General features: G+C 35.9%; 1 protein-coding gene across 1 annotated transcript; it reads left to right on the top strand.

Moving 5' to 3' along the window:
- The first annotated feature begins 6,408 nt into the window (after positions 1–6,408).
- On the top strand, positions 6,409–8,493 carry LOC111906295 (uncharacterized). Its single transcript, XM_023902052.3, has 3 exons — positions 6,409–7,065; positions 7,366–7,509; positions 8,221–8,493. Exons 1-2 carry the CDS (start codon positions 6,562–6,564, stop codon positions 7,486–7,488), a joined length of 627 nt encoding a protein of 208 aa, XP_023757820.1. The 5' UTR covers positions 6,409–6,561; the 3' UTR covers positions 7,489–7,509; positions 8,221–8,493.
- Positions 8,494–26,658: the final 18,165 nt, after the last annotated feature.

Below are 26,658 nucleotides of genomic sequence, written 5' to 3'. Positions count from 1 at the left end.
TGAGCCTCCTTCTCTCAGATTGTAGAAGTCGCGGTCCCCATTGTATGGTGGAGGCTGACCCTACTCATGGATTTGCCTACCCAAGTCCTCAGCCCACATAGGAGTTGGGCCTCGAAACTCCGGTCGATGGTTAGGATTTGGAATCGGAGCGACAAGGGGCAAATTCTCGACTTCAGGCTCCGATTCGGCATCTTTATGCTTTTTCCTCAATCTTTAAGCTTTTAAGGCTTTAATGGTAATTAATGTGATTAAGTTAGATATGAATGATTACCCTTAAGAAGCTTGTTAATTGATGCCATTAGTAGTGTTTAGAAACTTTATATGTGATTGCAATTGTGAAATCACTATGTATGAATTTAGAGATTGAAACCTTAAACTAGAAATTATGTCAATTGATGCATTAGATGTTAGATGATGACATATTAAGTATTTAAGGGGTGCTTAATTCATTGTTTGGATTAAATTTAGAACTACATAATGAAATGTTAGAATTATGATCAATTAAGTGATCATTTTGACAATAAGAAGTAGATAATGGCACACCCCCAAACCGTAAAACAACAGCGGAAACGTCTGGGGGTGGAGGGCGTCATGTGTAGTGTAGTATCACAACAATTGCATCAAAGTAAACAAAACCAGTACAATCTAATATGAATATTTACATATTGTTTTATACAATAGTTTGTATACATCAAAAGCATAATAAGTAAAATACGTGTCTACATAAGCTCCGTCTTCTCAAAATGTTGCAGGAATACCTGTCTACTGTTTCCCTGAGAATACAAGCGATTTTGAAAACATATCAGCATAAAGCTGGTGAGTTCATAAGCATGTTTTTGTAATGAAAACCTATGAAGAGGTCTATAAAATGTATGCATGTTTTTCCAAGAAAATCCAATATTTTCTAACATGATTATTTGATACTGTAAGTGAAGTATGATTCGTTTTGAAAACCCTGGCAACCATCAGTATGTAATGTATGTTCTGTTTTGAAAACCCTGGCTACCACCTGTATGTAAAGTACTGAAGTTTAATCTGGGAAAATCTCTTATTTTCCCTTGCATGCGTGAGTTCTTGCTTTAATGGTTATGAAACTATAAGGCATAAGTATCACACGTATGTTATTAAAGCAATTGTTCATGATAAGTATATTATTACGTAAATATATCGTTACTACTGGCGAGTTTTATGACCATACTAAACTTGATACGACGTGAATCTGACACCAATATCCTTTATGACTTTGTCACCCATAGACCTGTCGGTCCGACTGTAGCTAGCAGCAAGGTGTGGGGTAGTCAATCCCGTATAGATCTATATACAAAAGTCATGTTCTCCCTCCAGGAGACTCTGGTTCATAAGGGTAGTCCTCCACTTAGTTAAGTCTGTAAGCGCCCAAGGACTTGTCTCCCAATTAGATTAACGACTTTACAAGTAGTAATAATATATGAAACATAATGTTCTTTGTACTTGAATTTGATGAGTGTCTTGTAGAGTATAGATAATTATACTTAAATAATTATTAACTGTTGTACTCTTGTAGTAATGTATGTTATAAACTAAATTTTGTCATAGTTTATATATTCAACCGTGTAAGTAGTTTGCATCTGTAAAACTAGTAATGAAATCCCCAAACTACACCCATTATAGTATGACTGAAATGTTATGTTCGTGAAATGTTTAGAAAACTATACAATTAAATTTAAAAAACATCCCTTATGCTCCGCATAATACAAAAGGGATTAAGTATCTAAATGCTTTATGAAAACCGTTGATTTATATAAATTGCATAGGTTTGACTTATTGAAAACCTTTATGTTTGGCTTGTATTCCCCCTGAAAACGTTTAAAAATCATAAAAGTGTAGGGGTATGAACTCACCGTTTGTGGTGTGAAAACATCGAACTGGAAACGAAGATCCTCGAGTTGTTGTACGTGGCATTTAACGGAGTCCTACTATCAAATAAATACACATATGTATCTAAATTAGCGATTTCGTTAGATAAAGTGTTAGAAACACACTTGCTTTCCGTTAAAGAATGTTACCGGGACTTGATCGAATCGAGGAAACAGGTTTTTCACCACTTAAGAGGTGTTTATGGCTGGGAAGGGGGGTTTACGGCCGTGAACTGGGTTTGCGGCCGTGAACAGAGTTTGCGGCCGGGAACAGAGTTTACGGTCGTGAAGAGAGTTTGCGGCCTTTGAAGATTTGAAGGGTGTACAGCCATAAACTCAAGAACAGGGGTGTTTGATTTTGATGGAAACGTGCTCCAGATGCTCCCAATCGGCCCCAAATGATATTTGTGGTGTTTTCGGAAAAAAGGAGGAGTTTTTGGGAATTTACGTCAAGAGTCTAGAGAAAGAAAGAGAGAGTTTTCGGCCAAGAAGGTGCAAATGAAGGTGGGGGTCCTGTATTTATAGACTGAGGGTATGGTCGGTGGTGGGGTCCACCTGGCATTGACCGTAAACGAGTTTACGGTCGTGAACTCCAGTCAGGTCGTGAACTGATAATTTTTGAGACTTTTCGGGTTTTTCGCGCTATTTTGGTTTCCGACTCGCATAGGATTTTAACTATGTGAAGCTAGTTGATTTCCTAAACCAAGAAGTTTGATGGAAAATCAATAAAAATCAAATTTTATTAACGGAGATTGGTTAAAAATGACGGAACAAGTTTCAGGTTGTCATAGATATGCTCTTAATAGACTAAGACAAGTTTTAAGGAACATGAATTATTTTGTGAATAGGGCTTGAGCAAGAGGATGAGCTATGATGCATTAATCAGAGAAAGGAGACAAGAAAAGTAGTTAGTCCTCAATAAGTAATAAGGTGAGTTATTACTTTCACTTTCTTACTCTCTCTCTCTTTCTCTCACTCTCACTCTAGATTATGTTTATATATATATATATATATATATATATATATATATATATATATATAGAGAGAGAGAGAGAGAGTTAGGTTCAAATGTTTTCACTATCTATTGTGTGACTGTATGATTGATTCTGGACCAATCATTTTAGTTATTTTAAGAAACTAATTAATGGTTATTAAATGCTGAAGATGTAATTAATACCTATTATATCTTCAACATGTAATATGCATTAATTACTTTCTTAAAATAACTAAAATGATTGGTCCAGAATTAGTCATACATGCACACAATAGATAGTGAAAACAAAATAACCTAACCGGTGTGTGTGCGCGCGCTAGAGCTTGGGGCACTAAGTGAATGCCCCCAAGTAATGAGATGAAGATAGAAAAAGAATATGTGTGTAAGAAATGTATCAAAGCATGTACACATATTAACAATATATAAGATGTATACACAAGATACATGTAGCAGAGCATGTATGTATACATGAGTATGTGGGTTTGGATGAGAAGGGTATTTTCCAATTACCTTAGAGATTGAAGAAAGTGTTAGATGATGATTACATGTAGTGTAATCATGGAGTATGTATCTATGTCTAGACATTAATGGTATTGTGTAAAATGCCAATATGTTCTTAGAGATAGATAGAAATTAAGTACTTAATGAGTTGAGTACTAGAAGAGAAAGATTAGATGGTCTCTTAATGAGACAAAGAGATAGATCTCCATGAGACTAGTGTTATGTGATGAGTCACATAACAAAGATAGAGATGTAGAGATAGAATGTTCCTTTAGGAACAAAGGTATGGTTCATTCAGGAACAAGAGATAGAAGGTTCCATCGGAGACAAAGTATGGTTCCTTTAGGGACAAGAGATATAGATTCCTACAGGAATAAGAGATAGAGGTTCCTACGTTGACAAAAGTCAAATTCCTTCGGGAATGAGAGTATTGTTCCTACGGGGACAAGAGTATGACTCCTACGGGAATGAGATTATGTCCTTACAAGGAAAGAGATAGATAATCCCTTTGGGTATGGTTAGAGAAGATAGTGAAAGATTTATTGAGAGGAATGAGATAAGAAAGATCTTTCTAAGAACTTAGATGTAATCTGTGAAGGATTAAGAGTAAGGAATATGTAAGGGATTCAAGAGTAAGAAGAAAGATTAAGGAATCCATGAGGGATTCAAGAGCAGAAAAAAAAATATTAAGGATCCACTAGGGATTATAAGAGATAAGAGTAAGTCCAGATGAGTTCACCCGACAATGAAAATGGAATTTTGTTTCCCTTATAGTATAGATGAGGCACTAGAGTTGAGAATAGAGAGAGAGAGAGAGAGAGAGAGAGAGAGATGAAGAGTAAGCAGAGCATGTGAAGACATGCTAAGAGTTAGAGCATAAAGAAGAGTGTGAGAAATAGAGTAGATGGCATAGAAAGAGATAGATGAGATAAGAAAGAGTAGAGAAGAAAGATAGAAGAGATAGATGACTGGTAAGAATAGCAATGTGTGTTATTAGAGAAGAAAAATAGAGGACATAGTACGAGTATAAGAGAATAGAATGTTGAGGCATGAGAAGAGATAGAAGAATAGATATAAATGTGATGAGATGAGAAAAGACTGGTATTCTGTGCAATGAGAATAAGAGTTTATGATGTGGAGTATGAGATAGAAGAAAAGATGAAAGATTAGAGTATGAAAGATAGTAAGAGCATATAAACATGAAAATAGAAAGAATATAACTAACAGGCATGTTTGACTGATGTTGTAGAGATGTGTCATGTTTTGCAGGTTCAGGTAGCAGCATCCGTGGTACCAGAAGTGAAGACATGAGCATAAGGTCTTAGAATAGATTTTATTTCCTTGTTGTTCTAATTTGTAAGAAGATTTTTATTATAAACCTGTAATTTATCTTGGGAAGTAAAGTTTTTTTTTTAATTAGAGTAGAATTCCGCATTTGTATGAAAACTTTGATATTTCCCCTTAGGTTAGATGTATAGAAATATGGGTCGTTATATACCATCTATAGATCTGAACTGCTTCAATACCCAAGTAAAATCACAATAGACCAAGATCACTCATCTCAAACTTCTTACTCATTTGTTTCTTAAAAACCTTTACTTTAACCTGACACTAGTAATAATCAGATCATCCACGTTGATCCTAATTATCAAAGAGATTCCCTTTTACTATTCTAAAGTACACCGCTTACTCTTGAGGGAAACTTACAAATTTTATACCCTTTAAGCATTTATCAAGTAGAGAATTCCAAATTGTAGGAGCTTGAAGAAACCTATAGAGTGCCTTGGACAGTTTGTAGACCTTTTTTGGTTGATCACATTTTATGTAACCCTTCGGTTGTGTTATGTACACTTCCTTTTCTAACACTCCATTTAGGAATGATAATTTTACATCAAGATGATGTATTGGCCAATCGTTCTTACCTGATATGGAGAATATGAATATGACTATTTCAATGCGAGCAACGAGTGCGAAGACTTCCTCAAAATCTATACCTATTTTTTTAACATAACCCTTCGCCACGAGTCTTGTTTTATACTTTATTATTTTTCCGTTTGGACCTTCTTCAACTTAGAGGCCCATTTTAGTCCATTGGTTTGTGATTTGGTGGTAGTTCAACATGATTCCAGGTTTGGTTACTTTCAATCGCATCCAACTCCACTTTCATTACTTTCACCTAATCGTTGTGTAATGTAGCAACGGTGTATGACATGATTTCATCATCAACTTGCATAACAACTAATTCATTAAAAGTAGTTTAATAGTTTCCTTATAAATATCAACAAGTGTATGAACCTTCTTGGGCACACTTTTCCTCTGTAGAGCTTGATGAAGAGCTATTTGACACTTCATGAGTAAATGATTGCTAGGGTGTACTTTGTGTATTTGGTGTTTGCGAAGCTTCGTATGACTGAGGTTTGTAGACTGTCCAGATCATTATCAAGACTTATCTCAAGGTGGTTTATGGGTGAAGAAGTAGGAACTTCTTCACCTTTCATCAGGATACCCTTCGAGAGTAAAAGCACCACATGGGTTTACGTTGAAACTTGTTTATTCTTCTAATAACTAACATTTATCTTCTTCAATCGATCATACTTGTTTGTTCGAATATTTTTATTGGGTCAAGTAAACGATAATCTTTATTTCCTATTTGAGTTCCCAAAGGAACAAATGCCTCACATGGGTCATCAAGTTTACTCAAATGCCCATGGAGTATTTATGTATGAGCCAAACATACAAACACTTTTAGATGCCCGAGATTTGGTTTTTTTTTTTCGGACCTAGTTTCGTAAGAAGATTTATTTTATAATCGGTGAATTCATACCCTCTGATCTTACTCTTAAATCTATATATTTATTCACGATAAGACAAGAACTCTTAACTAACTAATTGACTAGGAACATCTTTCAAGTACCTCTTGAATTGTTAGCCCATATTGACACAATATTCTAATGCTTTATTTAATTATTTTGGTAGCGAGTAGGAAGGAAGAAACGGGTTTCGTTCCACTTCCAGTCAGTCGGATGGCCCAACTGGATTAGACTGATCGGGTCACCGCAAAATGTGAAGTTCTGGCTCAGCATAAGCTCCATAGTCTATAGTGGCATCTCTATTCTCTAGAACCTCCATCGTAAAAAATAAAAATAAAAAAATCTCCACTTTCCCTTTCCCATGGAGGACAACGAGTGGGAGACAATTCAAGCATCCAGTTCCGCCACTCAATCGGATGAAGACGTCGGCGATGCGGTGGTGGTGGCCACACCAACCAATTTCCACGATGCCTCGGGTGTTGCTCCAAGCAATCACCAGGGGTTACTCGTTTTCACTCAACCACCACAAGATGACTACCTCCATGAACCAGTTCTGGAAACGCCCTCGCCACGGTCGTCGTATTCGTCGTCATCAAACCCTTCTTCCACTGAGATAGTCGAGGGTGAGTTGCCACAGCCACCCGAAACGAGAAACACGCAACTAAAGGCCAGTTTCAGGATTTTGAGCTCATGGGTTTTGAGGATTGCTTACGGGATCCGTGACAAAATTGGATTTTGGTCAATTGCGTCGGTGACGGCTTTTGCGACGGTGATGGTGTACGGAATGCAATGGCAGCGCCGGCGGATGTTAGCGGCGAAAGAGAGTAAGGATCAGCTGAAGCTTCTCATAAATCAGAAAGATGAGGTCAGTTTGGCAATCAGCTTTATATGCGTTCGGTGACTATTTCAATATCAATTAAAACATCTCATTGTAATTATATCGCGTTGTATATGCGGGTTATATTGCTTGATTTATGTAGATTGTAAGACTCGTGCATAACGGTTTGTCCTTTAATGGATATGGACGCCAGGTGTTTGATGAAATGCTTAGGAGAACAGATTATTATACTTCGCTTTTTGAGATTCTTCCTACAAGTATCACGTTTTTAGCTTTCATGACATTGATTTCTGCTTGTTATGATACTTTATTCCTCTATTCTTTCAGAAAATAAAACAACTTCTTCTCCAAATCGATCGAATGAATGAAGCCCTATTAGCTAGAAGAAGAGTTCCAGTGTTTCGGGTTGTGGTTGATAGTCCACTCATGATAGGTCCGAGGGCAAACTAGAAGGCAACTTGACACTTTCATGTAAGTGTTCTTCATATTGCAAATACATATTTGAAAAATATTATAAGGTAAAGAATTGCATATATTTTACTACATATGTAGGGCCCTTATTCTTAACTTTTTTACTTATAAAATACAATGTAATTAGAAGTTTGGTTCAACAACCAATATCTAATTGAGTCTTTGAGCTACAAGTTTTGTTGTTTAAGACTTTGACTAATAAGAAATATCTTCTTTGTTCGTAGTTACTTTCTAAAAGACACACAAGTTATATGAAGTGTAGATTAAATGAGAATAGAAATCAAAAGGAAAATTACAAAAAAATAATACACATTATACTTTTTTGTATAATAATAAACAACATAGTAATTGTTTTGTTGTCAAATCAAAAGACATTGATATAAAACGCAACCCATTATCAAGTTTCTATGATATTATTTTTTATAAATTTCATGTTAAACTGTATTTGTTTTTATATTCAGTTTCTTTAAGCCACAAATGATTCACGTTTTTGGAAGATAGCTTAAGTATAAATGTTTCACAACTTACACATTATCAATGTTTATAGCTTAAAAACAAAGCAATAGAAAGTACAAAAGGTCGACAATATCTAAATTATTAGACAATAAAGGAAAACCCTTTATTGTGAAAATATAAATACACTGTATATTCAAAACATAAACATGTTAAACAACACCTTTTTATCGTTTTTATATTCTTGTGTTTCCTCAGATTGATTGAATGAATGAAGCCACATCAGCTCAACAAAGGGTGTTTGTTCACATTGCAAAGTACATATTTAAAAGAAGCATAATAATGCTAAGAGTTGCATATGGTTTATAGCACATATATGTCATTGAGCTTTTGCATATCGACTGTTATGTTTGTGTTCTATGTAATCTAAGTTGTGGATTTGTGTAATGTTTGTAAATCACCTTTTATTTGTATATATGTGTCTGTTATATGTACAAGTTTACAAGAGCAAGGAATTGCAGTGTTTATTTATGATCAGTGAACAGACTTAGGAAGTTAGGCTCAGTTTGTTAAGTACACAAAGGACAGGAAAAGACATGACAAAATTGGGATTGGATGGTGGAGAAGAAGAGTATTTCTTGTGAAAATGACGGTTTATAAATATTAATAACTATGGAAGGTATTTCTCATGCATTAAAAGTGAAAATGTCGAACCCAGATTTTGATTTTGAATTTTTTGGAAAAATTGGCTAAAATAGGGTGAGCTTATAATCAAAATTTTGGATATATTGGTGGATCATGTGGAGTTCACATTCCTTAATTAATAATTCAACCTATGTATGAATACCGTGAATTTCAACCCAATCTCAGAGATGAAAAAAAAAAATCTGATGGGAATCCGAAACGAGCACTCGTTTTGATTGGGAAATCCCCAAGTTCAGGATTGGGGAGATATTATTTATCTTCTATCCCAGTCCCAATATATATTAATATATAAAAATAATAAAAATATATATTTATAATATAATTTAAAATATCTAAAACTTGATCTAAGTATCCCAACTATTAATAACTAATTGTATTTTTTTATCTAGTTTCATATCTTGTATAATTTTTTTTTACCTTGGTTTATCTATTTTATCTTAAATATGATTGATAATTTGTTTTTCTATTTGATTTTTCATGTATGTATATATTTAAATTTGGTAGAAAATTTGTTTATAGCTTTTATGCAATCTATGTATATTTTTATGTTTTTTAATATCTTTAAACTTATGTTCGTAAAATTAAAATTTAGAGTTTTTTTTTACTTAAAGTTTCATAGAAAAAAAAATTTAATTTCTGATTTCCTATTAGGGATCCTCGGTCTCCGTTAGGGGTGAGGATGAAGATTCATTAATATTCTCTAATGAAGATAAGGATTGAAATGACAATTCACCGACAATGTGAGGATTGGAATGAGGATTCGCGGACGGGAATAAGAATCCTTATATTTTCCGTCCCTGTTGTCATTTCTACTCAAGATAATCTATCTGAGACATGTGGTGGTGTTTATTTTTAGACTTAATGGATTGAATGAATTACACATTTAACTCAATTACATATGGTTGTTTCTTTTTGACAAATTATGCTAAAGGTGTTTCATTTTGACTAATTTGGACATAATGACTTAATAGATTAAGTACATACCTAACTTAAGTTATTAAAGCACCTATCTTGTACCTATTTGCCTCTTTTATTTTTCCCAAACATAAAAATTGAAGGCCAAGGTTGAAATTTGTTATTGAACTACCGTCGAAGTACTTATTTAGATGTTTGTTTTTTTTATAAAAAACCTCTTAAGACCATTTTTTGCTACATGGCGAAGCACACACGTAACACTTGTCATCTCACAACAGTTTGTTTTTAGGAAGGCTCCAAACTATAAAACATATACGCGTGTTCTGTACGACACAACACTTGATTTGCCACTTCAAACCTCTTCGGCTTTCATTTTTTTCCAAGTGATTTTCTTAGAAATTTGGTATAACTTATTTATTTTTTAAACTTTGAATTTTGTTTTAACTTTGGTTTTTTTTTTTTTAACTTTGATTTACATATTAGATACAATTTTTTTTATAGTTTCCATAATTTTTTATAACTTGATTTTTTTTTAAAAAAAAAACTTTGAGTTTTTAATTTTTTTACCGTTTTTATTAGTTATATTTTCAGTTTCGATTGTATCTTTTTTAACATGTTTAATTTTTATGAACTCTATAGACATTAATTGCAGTACTTTCTTACTTTTTTTATTATTTTCTTTTTTATGTTTTTTAAAATTAGTTTTTTCTAGAATAAAATTGATAGTTTCATTTACATTTTTTTAGATTTTTTAGAAATTTTATATTTTTTTTGCATGTTCTTTTTAATATTCTTTGTTTTAAGACTATAATTATTAAAATTTCGGTGTAGATAACTATTTTTAATTTATAAAATTAGTTTATTTAAATTTCAATTTACTGCAACAGTCCGCAGATATTAAAAAAAAACAAACATGTTTCTTATTCCAGGTTGCAGCCGTTTGGTCAATCTCTTCTGTTGCATAGATGGTCCGAACTCTTCATGAATTTTCTCTTCGAAAAAATAAAGAACACCTTAATCAACAAATTTTTTCAAAAGATTTTTCAGATCTGTTAACTTGTTTCTTTTGTGCATATTATAACTTTCTAATATCTTATGTCAGGTTTTTTAGGATACCCAATTTTTTTGACATTTAGTTACTAATCAGTCTTTATCTTTAATCGTTGGATGAAGTTTAATCAGAAGCTAAAAGTCGTTCTCGCTTTATATGGTGTTCACACACACACACACACACACACACACACACATATATATATATATATATATATATATATATATATATATATATAGAGAGAGAGAGAGAGAGAGAGAGGAATGATCATTTGAGAACTCAAAGTTTCCCAAGAACCCGAGAACTAAATAAGGACTGTCAGATCAAAATAATAAAAGGTTGAGATGTTTTATGACAATTTTGTAAATAATTAAAAGAAAATGATGCGGGGGTATACGATTGAAATAAATCATTGGGCATTTTAGGGATAAGATAATTCATATCTCTTGATCACCCTAAACCGTCAAAACCTATCTTTATGCCTCTCTCTCTCTCTGATCTTCCTCTTCCCCCAACGGTGTTTTTTTATATCGCAATCAACAAAGAATTTTTGATATCCTGTAATTGTTCAGCTTTGACACAATTCACTTATTGTCCTCACACCTCATGGCGGCCTTGCAACTTTACAAAAGAAACGAAGATGAAAGTGATTTTGGAATTTTATGAACCCGAGACCTATTCATCGCCGTATAACAGGCAGTTCTGACGACTGCGAGGGGGAGCGCGATGTGGAGAACCGTCAGTGACGCTGCCTCCACAGTGTCGTTGTTGAACAAAGAGGACTATGAGCACACCAAACAAGATCATGCTTTCCCGCAACGGAAGGTAACTGTCTCGTTCTATTAGTTTTCTTTAGATCTGGATTGCGAGCAACAATTTTGAAACTGTTTTTTACCTTGAATTTCAATTTCAAATTGTAATTATTTACAATCACAGATTGTAATTATTTACAATCGCAGATTGTAATTATTTCCAAGAAGGGAGAGCTACCTATCCAGAGCAACACAAAATTGAGTAAGACTCAATGCCCTAGTACAGATGAGGAAATAGCTCACATGAGTTGTGTACCTTATGCTTCCGCTGTAGGATCAATCATGTACGCTATGACATGTACTCGCCCTAATGTGGCCTTTACTTTGAGCATGGTCAGTCGATATCAGGGAAACTCAGGTAGAGCTCATTGGATAGCAGTAAATAATAACTCAAGTATTTGTGAAGAATGAAGGACTGGGTCCTTGTACTTGGTGGCAATGATACTTTGAGAGTAGATGGTTACAGTGATGCCAACTTTCAAACGGATAGACATAACTTCCGTTCTCAATATGGTTGGGTCTTTCTACTGAATGGAGGAGCAGTTACTTGGAAAAGTTCCAAGCAAGATATGGTGGCTGATTCTACTTGTGAATCAGAGTACATAGCAACGAGTGAAGCGTCTAAAGAAGCAGCTTGGTTAAGGAACTTCATCGGGGATCTCGGAGTTGTTCCAACCATCCAGGAGCCCATGGAACGGTTCTGCGATAATGAGGGAGCGGTTGCCTTAACTAAGGAACCCAGAGACCATGGTAAGACCAGACATATCGACAGAAAGTACCATTTCATCAGGCATAGAGTAGAAGAAGGCCATTTTGTTGTAAAGAGGGTATCATCTGAAGATAACCCAGCAGACACCCTGACAAAGGGTCTGAGTAGGGCTAAGCATATTCGACATGCTCGAAGCATAGGGCTGAAAGATGATATTAGTTTTAGTGGTTAGATTAGTCTGGTTCAGAAGCTTGTTACAAAGTAAATGTAATTGACTTTTGGTGATTAAATAATAAAGTATTATTTATGAGTTTGATTACTGCCTTTTGTCAGTTGTTTATTATTATGTTTCATATTTTGCATGTTTAACTTCCCGAATAATATGATTGTTCAAACTCCACAGTCGCTCGTACTTTTGGAAGTAAGTAGTGAATTAAGACTGTCATGAATTGGATTGCAGATTGTCTAAGGATAGACATAGCAATAGAATCGTTGCAATGTTCATGAGTACTTAGAGAGTGAGATTTAAGTATTGGATAAACCCACGCTCATAGTATTACATCATGGAATTCATCACGAGTAATGTTGAGACGATAATATCTATGATCTTGAAACAGAGATATATGAGTTGTAATTTGCAAGTCGGCTATACATTGGTGATACGAAAACGCATCAGTAACTTGGTGTTATAAAACGTATCGTCATGTATGGTTTGATGAGTAAAAGATACAAGCATATGAGTCAATTTTTATTCGTTCCTTTTTCCCTAACAGGAAAAGCGATATCTGTGGGCCCCTCGATGATTTGGTGTTGACTTTTGTGCTGGGCCCAGCCAGGACTAAATTGATGTGTTCGATTAGAAGTCCTATACCATCACAAATCAGAAATCGGGAAACATAGATTCTGGACAAAGAGATTGATTGTATTCCATGTCTTATGTCTAGGGATATCTAGTAGAACGAAGGGTCATATGATCACTTATCTTAGGACACGTAATTGACTGGGTCATAGTTCGGCAGCAGCTTTTAGAAGCAACAATTTGCCGGTCAAATTTAGAAGTCATACTAGCAATTTTAGTTACAGACTTATCTAAGTGGGAGACTGTTGGATTAGGTGTCTAAGCCCATAACTATAATTGGTATGTACTTGAATTGATTGTAGCACAGTCCTTTTGGGTTGCCCTTGAACCTAGCAACCAGATAAGGAAATTATGTAAGGAGAGATATTGATTTATTATAAGATTAATAAATTAATATAAATGATTTTTTTAATATGTTAAAATATTAATATATTGATTAGAAATCATAATGTTTAATTAATAGTTAGCCAGAAATTAATTAGAATTAATTTTGGGGTTAACTGTATTGATTATAAAGTGTAGGGACTAGTTTGCAATTATCAGATAGTTGAGTGGAAGGCTCCAGAACCTCCTTGGAGGGAGGTGGACGAAATCTATAGGGGAAACCCTAAGGATTTCGTCCAAGGGGCTTTGGATAAGGCCTTTGGATTAGCTTAGGCCCCAAGCAAAGGAGTATTAGGGTTTTCCCAAAACCCTAGATCCCTCAACTATATAAGGAGCCTCCTAGCTCCTAAATTCGGCCACTCCTACCTTGGAAGAAACCCTAGGCCGATTTTTGCATACCCTACCCTCTATCATTCAAGTTTCCTTCTTGCTAGTTCTTGGGTGTGATTCCATTAGAGGCATTACATTTGTCGTGCTAGGCTTCCAAGAAGATCAAGTTCAAGAGGATTATCAATTGTTTACTATAACAATTGAAAGGTATGTAACTCTTAAACCCTAGTTAGTTATTTTCGAAAATAGCCTCTCTCCTCTAGGGTTCTTGTTTGCAATTCAAAGTTATATGTTCAATAGTTAAAACATAGATCCAAAGTAGGTTGCATGTGAACTTAGGAATTGTTTTCTAGTTTATTTATTTTACCTAAAACCCATCAAGTTATTGATTCTTTTACATTTGATTTCCAAAATTCCTAAATGAACTTTGAACTCCAAAACAATTTCAATAATATTTATGTACATTAATTTCCAGATCCTAATTGGGCCTCGTGATTAGGGGATTATTTTTTGAGCAAAGAAGGCGAGAGATACAGGACTCACAATCTTCCAAACTGTTCTTCTTATCCTGGGGCTTATGAGCTTGGAATAGTTGTTTCACTCCCATAAACATAAGCAAAAAGTGGCACCAATCTTAGTTCCAAAAGGATAATTCCTTTTTATCTTGGACAAATTGATAATGTTAGAACCAAACTTAAGCAGTATGGTTGTGATGGTGCTCATTTGGAGAATGGTTGGTCAAACGGAGAGCAAATTGACCGCAAAGTACTTGGATTGTTCTCTGACATATTCTTTTATGACTTTGCAGTTGCATTTTAATGGGCTCTGGTAAATAACATCTTTTCATTCTAAATTTCCTTTTTTCATTAATTGACATGATATTACACTGTGTTGTATTTGACACACATTGTATTTGGACGGGTGTTGATGGGATAAAATTTTCAATCTTCGTTTTTAGTGCATTTTTTTGGAATCTTATGAACCCGACCTATGATAATTTAATAATTTATATTATGATATTTGAGTGGATATCTTCATATGTGATTTGTGAGATTTGGCATAATATTTTAGTAATTAATTGGAAGCAATACTATAAATATGTAGTGATTCACATGTAAATCACATATAAATTACATGTCATTCACATGTAAATTACAAGTAATTCACATATGAATCACATGTGAATCACATGTAAATCACAGGTAATTTACATATGAATCACATGTAAATCATAGGTAATTCACATATAATCACATGTGATTCACATGTAAATCACAGGTAATTTACATATGAATCACATGTAAATCATAGGTAATTCACATATAATCACATGTGATTCACATGTAAATCACAGGTAATTCACATATGAATCACATGTGATTCACATGTAAATCACGAGTGAAACACATTTGAATTACATGTGATTCACATGTAAATAACATGTAATTCACATATGAATAACATGTGATTCACATGTATATCACAAGTGAATCACATATAAATTACATGTGATTTAAATGTAAATTACAAGTAATTCACATATGAATTACGTCTATATAATCACATTTGAATCTTACATGATATAATCACATGTGAATATTACATGATATATACTTGTGCATTTTTCTAAGTGTTCTTGCATTAATCAATTTTTTTTTAAATTTTATTGTAGGTTTTGAAGAATTTGTTGAAAATATTGAAGAGGTGAAAAGTGATAAATTGAAGAAAATATGAAAATCTTGATATGAAGAAATGATAACTATGTGAATCTTTGTAGTTTTTTATATTTTATTTTGTATCGAATAAAATACTTGTATTATGTTTATCGATTGATTAATAAAAACGAGATTTTTTATAATTTACTTAAAAATAATATAGTATAATAAATATGCATATATGCACCTAAAACGTTGATATTTTTCTTAAAAAAAAATGCACTTTTGGAAAAAATTGCACTCTATGATAAAAATCGTAGTTTTTTTATAAATGTTGTTTTTCAGAAAAAAAAAATGCAGTTTTTTTGAAAAAAAAATATAGTTTTTTTCTAGGAAAAATGTAGTTTTTTTTTGAAAAAAAAAATACAGTTTTTAAAAAAATATTTTTTTTCATTTTTTTTTGAAAGATTTGTGTTTTGAAAAAAAATTAAAAAATCTCTATTTTTTAAAAAAATCGAAAATTATTTATTTGTTTATTTGAAAATAAATCCGAAAGTTTGAGTTATTTTGTTAATTTTTAGATATTTATATTAATATATTAAATAACACAAAAAAATTAAACATTAAATGAGATTGGTAAGATGACGATCATATCCTTAATGAATTACTTTTGATTCAACACTCCACTTTTAGTTCTCGGGAAACTTTGAGTTCTCAATCCTTTATATATATATATATATATATATATATATATATATATATATATATATATATATATATATATATATATATATATATATATAAAGGGTTGAGAACTCAAAGCTTTGTATGGACAGAATTAAAAAAATTATAATATATATAATTTTGTCCATACAAAGCTTGATAATGACACTATCAAATTACTAAAATACCCTTGTTTATGGGACCTTATCAAGCTTTGTATGGACAAAATTAAAAAAATTATAATATGTAAAATCGGTTTTTTTAAATTAATAGAAACTATGATCCCTTAAAAATACAATTTTTCTTTATTAAATCTATATTAAGTGACTAAATTACCCTTGTAATTAATTAAGATGATATTTTCAATTATATTTAATTCAATAATATATAGTGTAACGCCTGTGTTTCTGGGCTTGTCATTAATGTTGGTATAATAGTCTAGGTTAACCTTTGTAACCCGTTTTGAAATAATAGAAGTGTATTATTTGAGTATTATGTGTTATGTGCTTAATTGTGTGTCTTAATTTAATTAAGAATAAAAATAAGCGTCAAAATGAAATGTTAGATAAAGCCGATATCTATGGATAATGTTGTAGTAGTTGAAACGAGGTTTCCAAATATATAAAGAATGCCGAAATCCGAGTTATAACGAAGAAGTTATGACATGTCGAAGTTTCGCGACAGAACCGACACGACCCAGCGCGACGTAAATAGTGAATTTAAGGTACATAGATATCTATCCTTAGTGATCTAAATGAGAATTGAAGATCTCATCGATAGTAGTGCAACGACGGAAAGACGGACGAAAATGGAGTTCAGATGAAGGAGTTATGAATTTCGAACGGAGTTTTCCTGTCCCGGCCTACTAAAGATAATATATAAGTAATATACTTATAATATATTAAAAATCAAGTCAAAATTAGTCAATGGAGTCTAAACGAGAGTTGTAGAGCATAATATCACCTTCGCGTCGATATAAAGAACGTCGAAAATGGAGTTCGTATGCGAAAGTTATGAATTTCTAAAGTTCGGGCGCGAAACCCCAAAACTGTCAGAGACCACGACGTGGCAAATCTCCTGACACCTACAGGAGTCTCCCAGATCCAACTTGGGATGACGCATGCAATGACGACCAAGCCCACGACGTGGAAAAAGGGTGCCACGACGTGGCAAGGGCCAGCTTTGTCCTATAAATAGATTTGAAGGGCTAGCCGTTTAGGGTTGCTCATTCTCTCATCTCTCTCCCATATTACCTCGATTTACGTGCAAAGAAGTACCCCCGAAGCCTCGGTATCAACCCCGAGACCCGAAGCGAGTCCCGAAGCCCCGAAGATCTCGACAAGAAAAGAGTTTTCGAGCCGAAGCTCTGCCCGCGAGAAACCCGGTGTGTGAAGTGATCCCGGTTTCACCGAATAATACTACTTCTGCAAGTCGTAGTGTTGTCCGATCATCTTCTGATCAAGTGAGTGTGTAGTTACTTTCTTCTAACGCATAATTATGAAGTATTTTATACGAAATACGTGTTATGTGTATAATTTTGTGGTTATGTGTGTGAATGTGTATTCACTCTCTTCTATCTCATAGATCTAATTTATTTTCTATGAAATATGTGTTATGTGGGTGTGCCTCATCTGTTATGTGGAATATGTATTGAATGAAAATGCTATACAGGATTTAAACTATGTATGAATATATATATTTTTATCTACTAATATGTTGGGTAGAACATGGGTAGATAGTTGGTGTGTAATAAACAGATGAGAGGCCTCGATGTTGTTGTTGTTGATCTAGTTATTCAGCGGAGTATGGATAACGACCACAGACTCTTTCTAGACAGTCCCGTGGAACGCTAGCAGGTTCATAACCTGTAGGTGTTGTGAACGATGTGTTCACCGGTGTACTCTATCCCCCTCATGGTTGCCTTTAGGATATCTATTATTGAGGAAACCCCTTAGCAGTAATGTCCGTCCCGATGAAAATCCTAGATTAGGTCCCTTCAGATTGATGTTGTTTTAGGGACGTAAAGTGAGGATAACGGGAATGGGTAATCGGGATAGTGATTGGTTGGTGAAATTAAATATAATTTATTTATTATGGGTTGAAAACCCTATATGCTCACCAGGCTCCCAAGCCTGACCCACTCAGTTTTATTCATATTACAGGTAGTGGAGCGAGGGCATAAGATGGTTGAATCATCAAGTTGTTTTGTTTACAAGTCTTTATATGTATATATTTGTTGAATGACTTGTAATGTTATCGTTTATGCTTTATGGTCTGTATCGGAACATGACATCCCGAGTTTTGATTATATAATGAAAAGGCATCTCTTGATGAAATGCTTTGATAAATATTATTCTATCATATTTTGTTTTGGGAACAAATTCTGCAACACTTTTAAATCATAAGGATTTACTCTGAAATTATTTTAAAAAGCATAAGTGAAATCGGTCTTTTCTGGCCGTGATTTTGGGGATGTCACAGTTGGTATCAGAGCATTAGTTTAAGCGAACTAGGAATTTGTAGGATTTCTAGACTTAAACTTAGGATGCTAAGTGGATATTGTGAGGTGTGTGTCTGATAAATTTTAGACACGAGCACTAGTTTATTTTAGGAAAGTTGCCTAAAATGCTTTTATGTGCTAAATGTTATATGTTGCCATATATGATATTATTTGTTTGGATCTACAGTTTGTTGCCAACCGGATCTGAAGGTTTATGTGTTTAGGATTCTAAGCGTATGTATACGATATTAGGACTAGCATGTAATCGTTCGGAGTAATAAGGATGAGTTGAAATCTTATCGTGAAAGAAGATCTAATTTCACCTAATTCGGTGTGTAGCTCAAAAATGGTGAGAAGAAGGAGTGGCGTTGGAAACGCGGATGAAAACAGGAATCAACCACCAGTGATTGAGCAAGCACCTGTTGTAGCAGCAACACTAGAACCAATAACGATGGCTGGGGTGCAAGCCATGATCCGGGCTATGTTAGCCGAACAAAGGGATGAGATGCGACAGATGTTGCATGATAATAGGGACGAACCTATCATACCTATTGATGAACCCGAATTGATTCCCAAACAATCGGAAGAAGGGAAAAATAGTCGCATTATGAGTCAAGTTGGGACTCAAGGAAAACGAAGGAACGATCCAGAAAGGATGAACAACAAGGATGGGCGAATGTACAAGAATTTCTTGGGCGCCAAGCCGCCAAGTCTTTCTGGAAGCCCGAAGCCTGTTGAGATTATGGATTGGATCTCCGAAATGGAGATGGTATTTGAAAGTTGTGACTGTAGCAACAAACAGAAGACTGTTTTCGCAATTAGACAACTGAAGACTGGAGTCTTGAGTTGGTGGAAGTTGTTGGCAGATACTATGCCACGAGGAGAAGCCTTATGTTGGGTTGAAGATTTGTTCAAGGGTTGCGTCTTTGGGCTCGGCTATTTGTTTATTTAATTTGTATTCCGGTTTGGGCCTGTCCAACCGAGAGCCCATTATGTTTATTATATAAGTATATGCTTGCATGCATATTAGGTTAAGGATTTTAACGATTAAGAAGATTACGATAGCATTACAGTTTCTTTTATCGTTCTTGTAAACCTACTAACCCTCTACATTTGATGTTCTTTATCGAGCTCTTCTGAGGGTTATTTTATAATCATTCAACCTGTTTGATTCATCGTTGAGTTATTCTTTATTTTACATTCGTTCTTACTGTTTAAATATTTATTCACCTGTTTAAGATCTAATCGATCTTCAAGATTAAGTATTAATCTCATCAATTGGTATCAGAGCAGGAGGCTGTGTAATCGATACACATTTTTTCTGTGAAAAGGTTTCAATTAGGGTTTTTCCGCAATTACTAATATTTATTGAGCCGTCATCTCATTATTGACATATCTTGATATTTATTGTTTTGCCCTAATCTGAGTTATTACAAGTCTGATCTTTTAACAGGTTTTTTCGATCATAATGGACGAATCGCAATCAAATCCTATCAATATTTCCAACAGCATCGGGTCGACGACGAAGATTCCAATCCTATATACCCATGATTATGAAGTCTGGGCGCATCACTTTGAAGACTACGTTATAGGATCTGAGGATAATGGATACCTCATATGGGAAGCAATCATTAATGGACCTTTTTCTCATTCTGCAACGTCAAGAATTGTTAAAACTCAAAAGGAGTATAACGATCTGCTGAAGGATGTCAAAGATATTGCACAAGATGAAAAGGATAAATTCCAGTGTAATATCAAGGCGTTAAGATTGATAAGATTCGCCCTTCAGTCCGACACTTTCAGGTTGGTAAGCTCATGCACGACGGCAAAGGAAGTTTGGGATAGACTTCGCGAACTGTACTCTACAGACGAGGATCTCGAACATTCTATCCAAACCTTGCTCTTATCTGAGTTTGGAGAATTCAGGCAAGGAGCCGAAGAAACTGGGACCCAGACGTTCGATCGCTTTAATCATCTTCTCAGCAGGATGATCAAGCATGACATCGAAAGGAAGCTTATCGAGCAGAAGGTTACGTTCTTGAATGGTCTTAGGTCAGAATGGAGAGCTGTGGTGTCAACAGTTAAAGCCCATGAGCAGTTCAAATCATACTCTTTGGCAAAATTGGTGGGTATTCTCAAGTCCCAGGAAAAGATTGTGTTGCAGGAAAAGAACGTTGTTTCAAGCCTTGGTTCGCTGGCCCTCCTGTCAAAAAGTAAAGCCGTGATGGAGGATGAAGACCTTAACTTGGAGGAGTATGACCTCACGTCTAAGGATTATGCTATGATGGTATCTAACCCTAAGAGGTTCATAAAGAAGAGATTCCCCAGCAATAAAAACCGAAACTGGCAGGGGAGTTATAGTTTAGAAAAGGTTAACAATGAACCGAAGGTTGAAGAGCCCAAGAAGGAACCGAAGGTGGATGGTGATTCTGGAGTAAGCTGTTACTACTGTGGTGGGAAAAACCACTATGCTAAAGATTGTGTCCTTAAAAAGATGGTTGAAAAGGATGATGAAAAGGATGAGGAAGCTGTGCTGCAAAAAAGGCTCGATGCGATGAGAAAGAAGAAGTCTACCGCTAACCCTTCCATGAATGCTCTTATTGTGCAGGGTTCGGTTGCTGATGACGAGTTCGGTAGCGTGGAAGTTTGGTCTACCGACTCAGAAGACGATGAAGTGAGGAAGCCTACTCATGGAAAGGCTTATGTGGAAAAGGAGGAGAGCAGTGGAGGAAGATGCTTCATGGTGTCTGATGTATCTCAGATGAGGGGATACAACACTGATGGTGGAAGCAATGAACCGAAGGGGCAGGAGGACATGTGCTTTACGGCCAAACCACTCAACCAGCAGTTCAATGAGCTTGATGAACTGATAAAGAAGGTACAATCGGTTTTCATTTCATTTAAAGTACCACAATCCTCATATGAGAAAGAACTAAAAATTGTTAATACAAGAATTTCTCATCTAGATAGTAGCTTAACTCAGACTCGAGTCACCAATTCTAACCTAACTAATCAATTAAGCAGGGTGTCTTCGAAGAGTGAGGAGCGGCGCATGTGGATCGAGTTGAAGGAGTCTGAATTAGTTAAAATAAAAGACGAAAACATTTATTTACAAAGAGACAATTTAAAGTTGTTAAAACAGCGTAATGTTTTTTGTTTAATTGCAAAACGTCTTTATTCTAATATTACTCAGCTTCACTTGGACTGTGAAATAGGCCAAAAGATCCATCGCATGATTTTGCCCTTCCTTGAGTTTAAGGAGGATGAAATCGATGCCGAAGCTTATAATTGTGAGAGTGTGATATCATCTGATGACGTCAATCCGACCTACATGTATGGACTGAACAAAATAGAATCTTTCATTAAATCCAAGGACCACAAGAACATGCTTAAAAATCTTTTGGATGAAAATGATAGACTTAAACTGAGAACCGAAACCATACAAAAATTTGACTCTTTAAACGCCAACCTGAGCTCAGAAAACAAAATTGATGTTGAAAATGCATCTAAGCTTAATGAGGACGACAACATGAGTGAAATTTCTGTAGAGGACACGGTTGACTGCTCAGAATTTGTAAAAAACGAACCTGAAAACCACAAGAATCTAATTTCTGAAAATTCAGTGGAGTTCGCTCGATTGTTCCAACAAAAGTCCCCGGTCTTAGTAGAGAAAGCGGTTGTATATCAAAAGGTCCAGACCACTCCAAATCAAGTGTACAAGGTCACTGGAGTAACTGAACATCAGACTGCTGAACTAACAACTATTATAAACGAAGACAATGCTGGTGGATGTGATGAGTTCTTCTGGTCAGCACCAATCGATAATGCAGATGAAACGGTAGGCTTGTCAGAAAGGACTTCATGGATTAGTAAAGGTAGATACATACCAGAACCTTTGAACAAGCCAGATAATTTCGATGTGCCAAGTACTAGTGGTATGAAAGACATTCCTCAAGAGAATGGAGGTTCGGCAAAAAAAGACATTCCTTCTAGTTCCTCAGTTCAAAGTGAAACTCCCACAGCTCAAAGTGAACCTGCTAAGGAGAAACCGAAAAGGAAAGCCAATATTCATCATCAACCGAAGCAGATGAGGAATCTGAAATGTGAAAGGAACCAGAGATACAGGAAAAATCTCTCTGAAAGGAAACAATTCTGGCAATCCCAGAATGCATACTTCTCACATCAAGACAAGAATCTGAAGTATGAAAACAATCCTGTCGGAAAGCCTGAGAGCCACAACAACCGAAAGCCAAGGTTCGGTTCACAAGAGAATACCAACCGAAAGCAAAGGTTCGGTTCTGAGAATGACTCCAACCGAAAGCATAGGTTCGGTTCAGAGAACTGCTTCAACCGAAAGCAAAGGTTCGGTTCTGAAGTTAAAAGAGATCAAAACTCTAAGGTCAGTCCCACCAATAATCAAAAGCAAAAGGGTCACCTAGAGTCTCCAGTCAAGAAGTCATCTCAATCTAAGTCCATTCCTTCTCATTCATCTAATTCTTCTAATTCTTCCAATTCATCTCCATCTAGCTCTAAAGCTCATTCTGTTTATTCCCAAAAATCTCATTCGTCAGCTGAACAAAAAGGCAAACAGAAGGTTGATGCATCCAAACCAGAGTCTAAACCGAACGCACCGAATCCTAATAAAATAAAAGTCTTTACCATAAAAAAGAAAGATGAAACAACACTTATAAAACGAACATATCTTGTTGACATCTCTCTTACTATTCCTGTTCCTATGAGAAGCTCACGTGGACCCAAGAAACTTTGGGTTCCTAAATCTGCTTAATTTTTGCAGGTTATAAGTGACGAGCAGTTTGACGAAGAATGGTACATCGATAGTGGCTGCTCGCGTCACATGACAGGGAGGAAAGAGGAGCTCAGGGAATACAGATCTCTTACAAATGGTGGCAATGTCAAGTTTGGAAACAATTCTTTCGGCACCATAAAGGGATACGGAATGATAACTAATGGTGATTTTACTATAAGGAAGGTGGCCTATGTGGAAGGACTACAACACAACCTCATAAGTGTATCTCAGTTTGTTGGAGGTACAGGTCTCAAAGTCTCATTCGACGATGAAGGTTCTGAAATTATTGAGAAGAAGACAAAAAAAGTAATTCTCAAGTCGGAGCGAAAGGGTGAAATGTTTCCTCTAAACCTTAAACCCATCAAAGGAAACCCAGCTATATGCTTGTTATCAAAAGCTCAATCTGACGAAAGCTGGTTGTGGCACCGAAGACTCTCTCATCTCAACTTTAAAGATATCAACCGACTTGTCACTGGAGGTCATGTTCGAGGCCTTCCATTGCTCAAGCTCGACAGAGATCATTTGTGTGCTGCATGCGAAATGGGGAAGCAGAGTCGTCAAAGTCATCCATCTATAATTAACACAAAAGTTGTTGAACCACTCGAATTACTTCATATTGATTTGTGTGGTCCTTCATCTATCGAAAGCATCGGTGGTAGCAAGTATATTCTTGTTATTGTTGATGACTTTTCACGATTTACATGGGTGTTCTTTCTAAAGCTCAAATCAGAAGCGACTCATAAGCTGAAAATGTTTATCAAGCAAATTGAAGTACAGCTCAAGAAGGTCGTTCGCAACATCAGGAGCGACAATGGTCTAGAATTCAAAAACAGGGAATTTGAAGAATTTCTAGCAGAAAAGGGAATAAGTCACAACTTCTCAGCTCCTTACACACCTCAACAGAACGGAATAGTCAAAAGATGAAACCGATCTTTGTGTGAAGCTGCCCGAACTATGCTAAGTTTTGCTTCCTTACCTCTTTATTTTTGGGCTGATGCTATTTCTGTTGCTTGTTTTACACAGAATAGGTCCTATCTCAACAAGCGATTCACGCTCACACCTTATGAGATACTAAACAACAGAAAGCCCAATGTGAAATTTTTCCATGTGTTCGGCTCACGGTGTTTCATCTTTAACTCTAAAGAACACCGCAACAAGTTCGATGTCAAAGCCGACGAAGGAATCTTTCTGGGTTATTCTCTCACTTCCAAAGCATATAGAGTCCTAAACAAGCGTTCGAGAAAAATTGAAGAGACATATTACGTGACCTTTGACGACAGCTATGTCAAAAAGCTACAAGCCAAAGAAGACACCGCAGGGGAAATCTTTCCTCAAACTGGCCAAGTCACAGTCTCGATCGCTAATCTATATGAGAAATTTCTGGAGCTCTTTGACGAACCAGAGAAAGCTTCTCTCTCAGAAGCAGGTGCAGCAGACAACAAGGTAGACCACATGAAGCAAATTGTCGAAGAAGCTGCCAGGAGAATGAATGAAGGAGGATCGACTTCTGATGAACCTCCATCCAACGATGCTTTAGTCGAGGGGGAGCCAAGCTCACATGTCGAGGGGGAGCCAAGCTCTACAACTGCAACCGAAAGTGCTTCTCCAACCGAAGGTGCTTCTCCAACCGAAGGTGCATCAACGCCTGCAAGTCCAGCATCACAAGAAACCTCTGAACCTCAAGTTTCTCAAAGCTCATCAATCGAGGGGGAGCATGATGATATGACGCTTGACTACGATAGCCAATCCGAGCCAGAAGAAATGATCAATGCTGAACTAGACCCAACCTTTGATCCAAATTATCCTCCTCTTACCTAATGGACCAGAGATCATCCTATCTCTCAAGTGGTTGGTGATGTCTCTGAAAAGGTTCTGACCCGATCACAACTGAAGGCAAAACAGACATCCTTATTTTCAAAGGTTGAGTTTTGTATGTTTAACTCATTCGTATCGAAAGTTGAACCGAAGACAGTTAACACTGCCCTCGATCACTCTGATTGGGTTCAAGCAATGCAAGACGAACTGAACGAATTTGAAAGGAACAAAGTCTGGCGCCTCATTCCAACTCCTCCAGATGCTTCGGTTGTTGGTCTCAAATGGGTCTTTAGGAACAAAATGGACAAGGAAAGGAATGTTATAAGGAACAAAGCTCGTCTGGTAGTACAGGGATACTGTCAGGAGGAAGGGATTGATTATGAAGAGACTTTCGCTCCTGTAGCTAGGCTGGAATCAGTTAGAATATTTCTGGCTTACGCTGCCCACAAAAACTTTGAAGTTTTCCAAATGGACGTCAAATGTGCATTTCTAAATGGAGAACTCGAAGAAACCGTGTATGTGGAGCAACCTCCTGGGTTCGTGAACGAAAAGTATCCAAACCATTGCTATATTATGGATAAAGCTGTGTATGGCCTTAAACAAGCTCCGAGAGCCTGGTATGAAACGCTAACTAAATTCTTAAAGATGTCCAAATTCAAACAAGGTTCGGTTGACCCAACCTTCTTTCGCAAAAAGGAAGGTAACCACCTTATGATAGTTCAAATTTATGTCGATGACATCATCTTTGGCTCTACGAATTCCAGCCTAACAGCTGAATTCAGAAAGCTGATGGAGACTAAATTTGAAATGAGCTCAATGGGTCCTATTAACTTTTTCCTTGGTTTAAATATTAGACAGGGACCCGAAGGCATCTTTATCAATCAGGAAGCTTACACGAAGACTCTCCTAGCAAAGTTTGGTATGATGGGAGACTCCAAAGTCAAAGTCCCAATGGCATTCAGCACCAAGCTAACTCCATCTCTAGACAAACTGGCTGTTGATATCACACTCTATCGTCAAATGATAGGCTCACTAATGTATCTTACTGCTAGCAGGCCTGACATCATGTTTTCTGTGTGTTATTGTGCTCGATTTCAGGCAAACCCACGCGAACCTCACATGCTTGCAGTGAAGAACATTTTACGCTATCTCAAGCGAACCACCTCCTTAGGTCTATGGTATCCTTCCAACTCAGGCTTCTTCGTTCAAGCCTATTCTGATGCTGACCTTGGAGGATGTGGACTCGACAAAAAAAGCACTACTGGTGGCTGTCAATTCCTTGACGGGAAGTTGGTCAGCTGGCAATCCAAGAAACAAACGTGCGTGTCGTTGTCTACTGCCGAAGCGGAATACATAGCCGCTGCATCCTGCACCTCACAAGTGATTTGGATCCAGAGTCAACTTCGAGACTATGGACTCAATATGAAGAAG

Source organism: Lactuca sativa, chromosome 8 (genome assembly GCF_002870075.4).
Source record: "Lactuca sativa cultivar Salinas chromosome 8, Lsat_Salinas_v11, whole genome shotgun sequence".
In the NCBI taxonomy this organism is placed as follows: domain Eukaryota; kingdom Viridiplantae; phylum Streptophyta; class Magnoliopsida; order Asterales; family Asteraceae; genus Lactuca; species Lactuca sativa.
Note: the sequence above shows the minus strand (reverse complement) of the source record. Positions and strands in the feature narration are given on the sequence as shown.